We start from the raw sequence: 10,677 nt of genomic DNA, 5'->3' as shown, positions 1-10,677 counted from the left end.
AAATTCTCGTTTTAATAGGAGATGATAATGTGAAATTTTAATAGAGTTTGAAAAATACCCCGTGTGGAAGCTTTAATATTAAGATATAGATAGAGATCTTCCAAAAAGGGTGCTAGTCTCATTTTATGGGTTGTCAATACCCCGATCCATTATGAGTTCTTCTAAGTTAATATCATTGTGGCTGGTTGTAAATATTTGTTTTTTGTCGGTTAACTTTAATGCAGTAAGACAATTAGGTAGATTGATTGATGAATCCAACTCTATATACTAGGTATTTGTGGTATATGTTTTTTGAAGGAGTGGGAACTTTATTCCCTTTTCCCCGATGATGGTGACACCCAAGACTGTAGGCCCAGCCTCTCAAGTCTTGACCAGTAGGCCATTTTCACTACACCATAACAGGCTATTTGCAACGGCAAAAAACCGTTGCTAATCATTTTCGCAACGCTTTTTAAGTGTTGCAAATATGGCGTGGGTAAAGTGTTGGAAATATTTGCAACGGTTAATAAGCGTTGCAAACAGAAATTTCCAACGCTTATTAACCGTTGCAATAATAATTTGTAACGCTTTTTATAACTGCTGCGTACATAAATTTAAAACCTTTGCAACGGTTTTTAAGCGTTGGTAATTTGTTAAAAATATTACCAACGGTTCTTAACCGTTGCAAAGTTGTTAGTTAATTTTAAAAAAAAATAATTTAAAAGTCGTTTGTTGATAATAAAAAAAATGATTTCTCTTATTTTGTAGCAAGACCAGCTAAACCTACAAAAGATGAATGGCACATCCATAAGTTTGTGTCACTGAATACCCATAAATAACTATACATAGACTTTCACACACCACTATGCACGAGTATGGAAAACGTCATCTTAGAAAAATCAAATCCCCGCAAAATTGCTAGTTGGTTCAGTATTACGCTGATTTATTACTTTCGGTTTATAATCAAAGTTAAATGTTACACAGTTCCTGTCAAAGAATAAGCTGTCATTACAATTTACAATTGGAAATGTAGCTCGGAGGAACACAAACTATACAATCCTAATTTCGATAACAACACAAATGTAACCAAGCCAATGTAAATTTGTACAAATATTTTAATTCAATTTAAGGTAGAAAAACTCACAACAATAATATATTTACAAAGTTTTGGATTCTACAAAGGGTTTTGCAAGGCACCAAAGCGGCACCACACTTGTCACACCTCCGAATTTCGGCTGAGTCGAAAAAACATTATTTGTCCCTCGACTCTTCGATCTCCGAGGTGTGACACACTCTCCACTCCCAAAAACCCATAAACAATTTAAAATATGCGGATAATTAAAAACCAATAAAAATTTTAACTTAAACAACAGTCATCTTCATTACCAAAAACAATTTACAAATGAAAATGCAAATAACCTTATCTCAACTGAAAATCTATATCACCTCAAAGGAAAACAAAACTTATCCCGAGATCTGCTTAACGCAAAAACCACAAGCAAAGAACCGATCTTCAACACTAAATCTGCAAGACTTATCAACTATGTTCATTTAATGAACACACCCGATAAGCAAACATGCAAATCGGGTCAGCATTATAAAAATGCTTGTGTGAGTAGCTCTAAAACAACATATACTTATACAAATATATACATAATCCATACGGCAGCTTAGTTCCTCCCCGAGGTAACTTTCAACAACTAATACAAAGATCCTTAAGCACAATAATTAAGGCGGTAGTTCCTCCACCGAGCTTTAACTTCCCACTAACCACACAACAAACTATACTCATAATAAATAAGGCATGTAGTTCCTCCATCGAGGCGCGCTTTAGTTCTAACTAAACTATAACCGGACCAAGCATATACAATCATCTATCTAAAGATACATCATTAACCAACACATTACCATAATTAGATTATTTCGGGCTTTCTTTAGTGTGTCCCTAAAATCACGTCAGATCTATGTCTTACCTAGTTTCCTTTCGCTACCCAATAATCGCGAACCCAACAACATGTACATCCACATGCCTCCCTTTATATAATGAGCCACTCCGTGCGTAACCACCCCGAAGCGGGATGCCGCGACACCGTAAATCCTCACACCGGAAGCCAAATCTATGTAAGCACCGGCCACTATTCGGCATAAAATATTGGCATCATCGTTCTATTTTTGCGAGCGGAATAATCAAACCACTATTCGGCTTTCGCCAGAAGGTCGCCGAAGGCCATTCGGATTAACCCAAACGCCGTAAGGGCAATCAAATGAGTTGTGGTAGTCGTTCTCTAGGATTTTCGTTATGTAATTTATTCAGTGTCAATCGTTAATGACTCATAAACATTCCACTATATCAATGCGTGGTCAATTACCTTATTGCGACTAAGCCATAATATATAAAACATCTCAATTATATCTCATAACCAAAATTCATTCTTTCACGTACAATATATTATTGCACTATGCCACAATCCCGTGGGCAAATATTCACCGATACTATATTAAGATCTCACATATAAAATAATGGAGTGTATATACATTTCTCCAAGATATTGCATTAATATAAATATCCCAAAGATATTATCTCATGTCACAATGCTTCAACGTATCACATACATTTTTATTATAACGTATTAGGAATATAATATCTCCTAATATCTCAATATCGTCACGTGTCAAAAATACACAACATCAATGTTAAATCTTTCTTAGATAATAACAACCAAAGTTATACAAGCTTCCACAGCATTTTATAACTACATTTGTCCATGTAATATACAACATAAAACTTAGCACAATTAGACAGTTCACAGTCCACAATCAAAGCCCAATATTTATATACTTTACACACTACTCACGTCAAATTTAAATTAGATAATGGCAAACCAAGTTATATAATATCCGACAGTATTTTATTACTATATTTACCCATATAAACAAATGTGTGAAAAACTGGAAAAGTCAACATTCACAGTCAACGGTCAACAGTCAAAGTCAACGGTCAACACATCATGGTCAAGGCCAAACTCAACATGTCATGGTCAAAGTCAACCGTCATGGTCAAAGGTCAAAGTCAACCGTCAAAGTCAACGGTCAACGATCAAAAGTCAAACTGTCATCGTCAAAGTCAAACTGTCCTGGTCAAAGTCAAACTGTCGTTTCCGTGTTCGACATGTCCAGGGTCATAGCCATGGTTCATGGCTAAGGTCAAAGGTGCATGGCTCACGGGGCTCGTGACCGCGTCATAGTCCGACCTAACTGGCCAAGCCCAAACCTTAGAACCGAAAAGTTTAAACATTTAGAGATCCACTTAGATCTATTTTAAGTCCTATGGGTCAATCTCAAAGAATATTAAAACGAGCCCAAAACTTATAATGAACAGTGCCCAAAACACAACCGAAGTTCGGCTCAAAACTAAACTTAATTAAACCGGTCCAAAGATAACTTAAAAATCGGGCCAAACCAAATAAATAGAACCGCCCACATAAAATTAGAAGTTTTGGCCCAACCAAACAACTAAGGCCCAAGCCCAAGAGAAAGTCTGCTTCATCATCTCCTCCCACCCACAAGCCCCAAATCCGGCCACCACAAATCCGATCGCCACCCTCCAAACATGCGAAAATGCTCGGGGAAAAACCCCACAACATTAACAAAGCCGAAAATCCCAACTCTTAAATCCACCATCTTCTCCAAATCTAGATCTAAAATTTTTAATGTCATTAAAGGTTCTTCCACCTCCACTCGGCGACCCTAACCATCCCCACTACCACCAAACATTATCAAACAACCCACAATCATATCAAATAATCAACAAAACCATCAAAAACATAAAAAAAGCGATTTCTTGGAGGATCGCCCGTGCGGGCGCCATTAATGGCTTCCACCACCATTCAACAAATTCCCACGCGTACTCAAACACTCTACACTAGCTACCCATCACCTACAACCTCATCCAACCACAAATTTCATCTGTCTCCAAACCAACCAAGCAATCAACACAATAAAAAGCGGTACTAGAGTTTGAGCTGCCATTAACGAAAGCTCGATGAGAGCTTCGACTCCCATTACAACCCACACACACACACTATGATCACTATGAACCCATCGATTTTTTTATCTAGATGAAAGTACTACGCTTTTAATTAAACTAAAACAACCTAACCGAGTTTTCCCAAAACTCAAAATGGACGCCTTTCTTCCACTGCAATGGCCCCACCTACACACCCCCTTCAAAGATACCCAACACTCAATCGACCAAACATTAACCCTTTATCAACCAACACAACAATATAAATAACAAACGTTGGTTTGGCTCGCGGCATTGGCGGACTTCCGAAGCTTCGACGGTTTTAAGGCACAGTTCAACAATGTTTTCTAAAGACAATTTAAACACATTTTTAACAACTACAGAACTACCAGACGATTAACACTAACCGAATAAATTAACAGTAAAATCTAGTGAAAACATTGGACAGTAAAACGGTTTCTGTATTCCGGTGAAATAGCAAAATAGCTACTCACCTGTATGAACAGCTCCTACGAATTTCTCCGAAGTCCGAGCCGTCACTCCACCACCTCCGAAAATCCTCTCTGCCTCCATTTTTTCATTATTTTATTTTTTTTCTCGACCTATTTTCCGTAACAATGTGTTTATATACTTGGGTCCAAACCCCAAGCCAAACACGGACTTCGGCCAAAACCGTGCCCACGTATCCCGAGTCCAATCCGACGAATTTTTAAAAATAAATAATTTAATTAATTAATAAATAGATAAAAACGTATTTTAAAAATACGGGCGTTACACACCTCATCATAAGCAGCACAGCGAAATCAGAAGAGCTTTGATATAACATGGCAGGAAGTCCAAAAGGCCACGGAAGCTGCCCTAAATAGTGCTGGGTTTTGGTATATCCTGTTTGGAGCAATAATAATACATCATAAGAAGCTTGCAGCAGTCTAAAAGAGGATGCTGCGAGTATTAACTTTTCATTTTCCCATCTTCTAATTTTTTAGTTCAGAGATAAACAGAACAAGCACTACGATAGAATTACCTTTAAGAAAAAAATAATATCAAATGTGGTGTGCAGTGTACACTGCTAATTCTATGATTACTCATTCAAAGTTAAAAGAGAAATTGCAGTACCTTCAGCTTCATGAGGAAGCACCTCCCCAGATGTCAATCCTTTAATTGATTTACCATCAGAAAACCCTTCATACATGAAATAGATAATCTAAGTACGTTTATATTTCATAAAAATTAGTAAATTCCTATTAGCAGGAAAACCACGCACCTTTCAGACTCAAAGGTTTTATAACAAAAGCTAAAACAGCCCATGGGAATATCAAAATTGCCTCCCCATAGAATGCCCAACGCCAACTGAAGTGACTTGCAACCTGACAATTTAAGGGAACACAAGAATGTTATTTTCAAAGAAACGAAAAGCCCAAACTCTGCTTTACCAATTGTAAACAAGCCTGCAGTGATCTTTTACCAAATCTCAAAAAGTTTTAATTGTATCTTCCTAACATTTACCAATAATTGCATTCCCTATTTAAATCCAATATATATTCTTTATGAGAATATATTTATATGCATTGAGCAAACTGGTTCGAAAGTAATGTTGGGCAGAGCAAACTAATAGCAACTGGCAAGTCAACTGACGTATGAATAACGTTGACAGTAAAACCAATGGTGTACTCCACTGTGTTGTAGATGCGGTCAAGTTAGGGGTGGTCAATGAGAAGATGCAAATATTTATATTGTACTTTCTACAGAGCAAGGTGAAAGACATGCTATACTATTAAAGCTAGTCCATATTAGAGGAGTCGTTCAAGAGTCTGCCAGGTTTCATTTTAAACAAAGAAAGCCACATTAAAGGCAAAGTAAGACTAAGTGCATCTTAAAAAAAACTTATTTGCATTGTCCAAAGAAGAAAAGCTTACCAGTCCACCAAGGACATAGCCACAAGCAATTCCACCAGGTATACACATGTAGAAGGCTGCAAGCCATGCTGTTTTCTGACAACATAAGAGGGAAGTATATAGCATTGAGTGAATCAACACATGCACCGTTAACATTCATGATAAAAACGTATATGATTCGAAGACCAATGTATTTAGCCCACAAGTTAAGAAACGGAACCTGAGCAACTGGTGCATTATCATCAATGAAAGGAGCAGCAAGACTAACAAAAGAAGCTTCTCCAACACCAACAAACCTACACAAACGAAGAGGTCAATACTTCCAAGTAAGAAACATGAGCAGTTCTGATTTGGTATCTTAGTATGCAGGCCCTGTATGTTAGTACACTTACACACGGAAAACAGCAATGGTCAAAATTACTTGAAAAGCCACAAAGAGCGGTAGCAATAGTGCAGACTGACAATCCAACCCCAATAAGCCTAAAAGGGTTAAACCTGCAGAAAGAGAATAATAGAAGCAAAGAAACAGATGGATCAAGTAAATATAAAATAAATAAACTCTAGCTTTAAAAGGAAATAATGTACTACAGTATAGTACCAACTACCATGTGATAGTGTCAACTTTTTACATTGCTTATTTTTCATTTTTATTATAATGTTTTCTTATATTTGTGAAAGGAAGATATATTTATAAGTACCAAATAGAACTAAGAGGGAAAAAAATTAAGGAAGTCAAGGTGGCCTACATGGCCAACATATAAGCAAATAAAGGTAGAAAACACCCACAGGCGCTAAAGTCAGGAAAAACTCACTCTCACCGTAAGAAAGTATCTCATATAAAACAAAGTAATCGAACGGAGTACCGTCAAGTTCCTCTACCACAATACAGCATAAGAACTTTTGCTCTTAATACTGAACTAAAAAAAAACAGACTCAACAGTCAACATGCCTCTAACTCCACTGCAACTGATTGCCTCTAGAAGAGACTGCACGTGTACCACAGTGCTAAATGGTCTTTCACTGAACCCGCTCCAACTACATTATGTTAGAGGGAGAACTAAAATACCATCAAACAATCCAAGAGGACAGACAGATGAATTAACGTCTGGCTGAGCGAATATTGATCAGCCATGCCGAGGATACAATAAATTGTGTCATAAGGGGGTCTGACTTAAAAGGTCTCATGGATAGTGTTCGAAGAAAATAAATTTTGTCGGTTCACTTTGTATTTCTAATTCAAAAATGGTACAGAAATCCTCTCTGCCACGTGCACTTCCCTCTTACATTTTGTCTTTTTCCTTTTTTACCTTTGCCCTTCCAAATTCTGCATACCTACACTCTGCCATTACATCTTCCTTAGCCCACTTTAAGCCATCGGATATGTGTGTCGTATTTAGAATGATTGAATGATTGACAAAGGTCACTAGTATCTACCAGACTACCACCCATTGCAATTTTGAATCTAGCAGATAAGTGTAGAATATTAGAATCTAACCCATCCAACCCATAAAATCATCTCAGCACTTCTCAAAAGTTTGATAGGAATGGGTTTGCAAAAGATACCTTCAACCCAAGGTTTTGGATTTTAGGCCAACTACGAAACGCAAAGCCATGCACAGCTGAATGGATACTTTCCAAATATTCACGATCCAGATTTGGCCCATCCTTTAACAAGTATGTATTGATGCACTTGATCAACTTGTGTGAGATATTTCCCTCGTCACTGAAAAGTTTAGCAACAGTAAGAGACAATATAATTTGGAAACAAGCTCATACACATAATCAATAGTCCTGCAGGAACTAATTCAAATGTACCTTACGAGTGACCAAATTGCAAACAATCCCTCTACAATCTCTTTTCTAATATTATCAGGGAAGTCTCCAGGTGGGTTTTCCAATAATGAATGAAGCGTTGAAATACAATTCACCAACTCCTTTTTATTTTTCAACATTTCCAACATTTCCAACGCTTAAAAAGCGTAGGCGACTTACCAACGGTAAAAAACTGTTGCAAATCAAAACAGGTATGTGTTACAAATATCCTATTATGGTATAGTGTTTTTTTTAAACACCAAATCTTTCTTACCGATCCGGTAACAAAGTCTACCAACTCTATGCACAGAAATGGCACAAACAAGTGTAGTTGTTGCGTGCATATTTCTTTGGATTTGCATAAAACTCCCAAAGCAAGATTTCTGAAAATCCTCTTTTTCTTCCTCAATAAAAGCATCGAACAATTTCTGCATTTTATCTAGTGACATTCGACAAGTCAAATTCAGCTTCCTCATTTCTCTAACAAGTAACAAGTAAACTCAAACTTTCGAATTTGAACAATTTTAATGAAAGGCAATAACAGTTAGGCTTTTGAATTTGACTGTTTTTTTCATAATTTCGTATTTCATCTGAAATAGCAACTTTCCCCCCTCAATTCATGTAATTAATTGGGTTTCGATATATATTGAGATGATTGACACGTGGCACTCAACAACCTTAATAAATTTTTGGGGAAACATGTCCTAATTTCTTTCCCGCCAAAATACACTTATCAATGCAACCACTATAGACTTATGGTAGATATACTTTATTTCTTACTTTATCAGCAATTAAATTTCATTCATTATTCCGGTATTTTTCTGTTATTTTATGTGTCAAACTTAATTCACTCACACAATTAATTACATTTAGACTATTTCACTTCCAATATACGTTAGATTTATAGATAAGTATGAACCATTAAATTTTCTACCGACCCATTGATTTTCCCATTTTTTTTTTTACTATTTAACATTGTGGAGACTACATTCACCGCATCCAACATACTCTTCTCTGTAAAAGGTAACCAAATACCTTCAACATAACAACATGTCTCTAAATAATTTGTTCCTGTTAATTTTAGTAGTTTTAATGCCACCTCTAGCCATCCCAACCATCTCAACCATCCCAAATTATGACACCCTTCCTACAACCGACTATTCCGACGAAGAGAACTCGAACAAGTGGGATACCTACTCTACTGACGATTACATAGACGAAGAAGAAGAAGACGACTGGCTTCAGGATCCCTACTATGTTGGAGATATTCCTATGAAGAAGAAGAAGAAGGACAATGACGAGGAGTACGATGATGAGGAGGACGACGATGATGGGGGTGCTGATAACGAGCAGGACGAGGACGATGATGATGAAGAAGACTGATTTTGTCTGGTCTTATTTTGTTGTTTAGGTTTTATTTTCGTTAGTTCTGTTATCTGTTCTTATGTTGTTTTGTTTTACCCTTGTTTTCTTCTGCATTTGTTGATACATTTTGCACTATAATATGTCTATTATCTTTCCCATATCATTTGAACCATCAAACATTACTTTCTAATCTCAACAATCAAACTTCACTTTCCACAATACAGTAAAAAATGGCGAAAACAATTTTGCCCTTTGTTGTATCTGGATGAAACTATATAATTTGATCCAAATTGGCGAAACCGATCTTGGCCCTTCATTTTCAAGTTTTCATCTCAACATAATCGTGTGGTTGCTAATTAACACAAATCACATCACGTTGGGAACCGATGGAACTGACGAAACCAAATTTGCTGGTCCACGTAGTTCTTGTCTAGAAGTATGCGCAAGGGCAAAACAGTCAAAAAAAAACCTTTGAAAAGTTAAAATATGTGGGCGTGGTCTAATTGAGAAGGAATTGACATTATCATGGTCTAATCGGGAAATTACCCATAAATAAATCTCAAAAGACTTTCAGTTAACTTTAAGAGTCAACAATGACAATTTTTTTTTGGCTTATAGTTGTGGAATTGTGGATGAAATCATCACAATCAACGTTCTTTTTACTTTAAATGTCTTGGATTCTCATGCATGGTTTGCTTATCAATGTAGAGACGGGACATAGGAGGTCTTTGAATGGGACATAGGAGGTCTTCGAATGAGTGCATAAGCAAGACATTTTTTCCACTACTTTATAGGGTGGAGGACCACCACAGTATAATACTTATTTGGGTTAACTAGTATTACCCCCATTAGATTAGCCAATTAGGATTTCTCCTTCACTAGACGGGGAAATTAGGGTTTCTCCCTAAGTACACACAAAAACAAAATCAATTTGGATTTACTGTGTTTTTTTTTTATATTTGGGGTGGGTGGGGGGAGACCCTAATTTCCCATCTAGTGGGGAGGAAATCCTAATTGGCTCATTTAAGGGGGGGGGGGGGGGGAGGGGGGACGGAATGAAACATCCCTTATGAAGTTTAAAAAAAAAACCGAAAAAAAGTCGAAAGTTAGGAAAAAAAAAAAAACCACGAAAAAATTAAAAAAAAAACACACGAGACGGAATAAAACATTCCATCAGAAGTTTTCAACTCAACTACTATCTCGGTTGAAGGTTTCACTCTCGTTTTAACTTGAGAAAATAGTCACCTTTATATTCACATTTGCATTGGGCAAAGGTTTTTAACCATTTGGAGAAGAATATTGTCACATCCCCTTGATATTCATCTGCATTGGGAATGCTCTTATGGGAGAAATTGCAAATTCGAATCCCACAAGTGTTGGTTGTGATTTCTTTATTGTATAATTATTCGATGGGCCTTAGGCAGGGTGAGCCTTTGGGCTAGAGATAGGGTGCTGCCATGTAAGAGCATTCCCAATGCAAGTCACAAATATTCACCTCCATATAGACAGTATTTCTCCTTTTTTCCACCGTTTTGATGAAAAACAAAATGAGACTGCTCAATGCAAAGGTGAATATTAATCTCGGACGGAATGTTGGATTCT

The 10,677-nt window shown here is 36.8% G+C and overlaps 1 protein-coding gene across 1 annotated transcript; it reads right to left on the bottom strand.

Moving 5' to 3' along the window:
• Positions 1-4,727: 4,727 nt before the first annotated feature.
• Positions 4,728-7,621, bottom strand: LOC147484532 (putative sphingolipid transporter spinster homolog 3). Its single transcript, XM_086579764.1, has 8 exons — positions 7,462-7,621; positions 7,235-7,360; positions 6,291-6,393; positions 6,119-6,194; positions 5,920-5,994; positions 5,268-5,370; positions 5,120-5,185; positions 4,728-4,888 (listed from the first exon to the last, which is right to left on the bottom strand). Exons 2-8 carry the CDS (start codon positions 7,242-7,244, stop codon positions 4,728-4,730), a joined length of 594 nt encoding a protein of 197 aa, XP_086435890.1. The 5' UTR covers positions 7,245-7,360; positions 7,462-7,621.
• Between the last annotated feature and the right edge of the window lie 3,056 nt (positions 7,622-10,677).

The sequence above is a fragment of the Coptis chinensis genome, chromosome 8 (assembly GCF_015680905.1).
Source record: "Coptis chinensis isolate HL-2020 chromosome 8, ASM1568090v1, whole genome shotgun sequence".
Taxonomy (NCBI): domain Eukaryota; kingdom Viridiplantae; phylum Streptophyta; class Magnoliopsida; order Ranunculales; family Ranunculaceae; genus Coptis; species Coptis chinensis.
This window is presented reverse-complemented; position numbering and strand designations above follow the sequence as displayed.

Bases quoted from the DNA above. Each gene is read 5' to 3' on its own strand.
- LOC147484532 (XM_086579764.1), bottom strand. The intron at 6,195-6,290 runs GTAAGTGTACTA...TCGTTTGTGTAG, and splicing joins ACCATTGCTGTTTTCCGTGT to GTTTGTTGGTGTTGGAGAAG. The intron at 5,995-6,118 runs GTTCCGTTTCTT...TTATGTTGTCAG, and splicing joins ATAATGCACCAGTTGCTCAG to AAAACAGCATGGCTTGCAGC.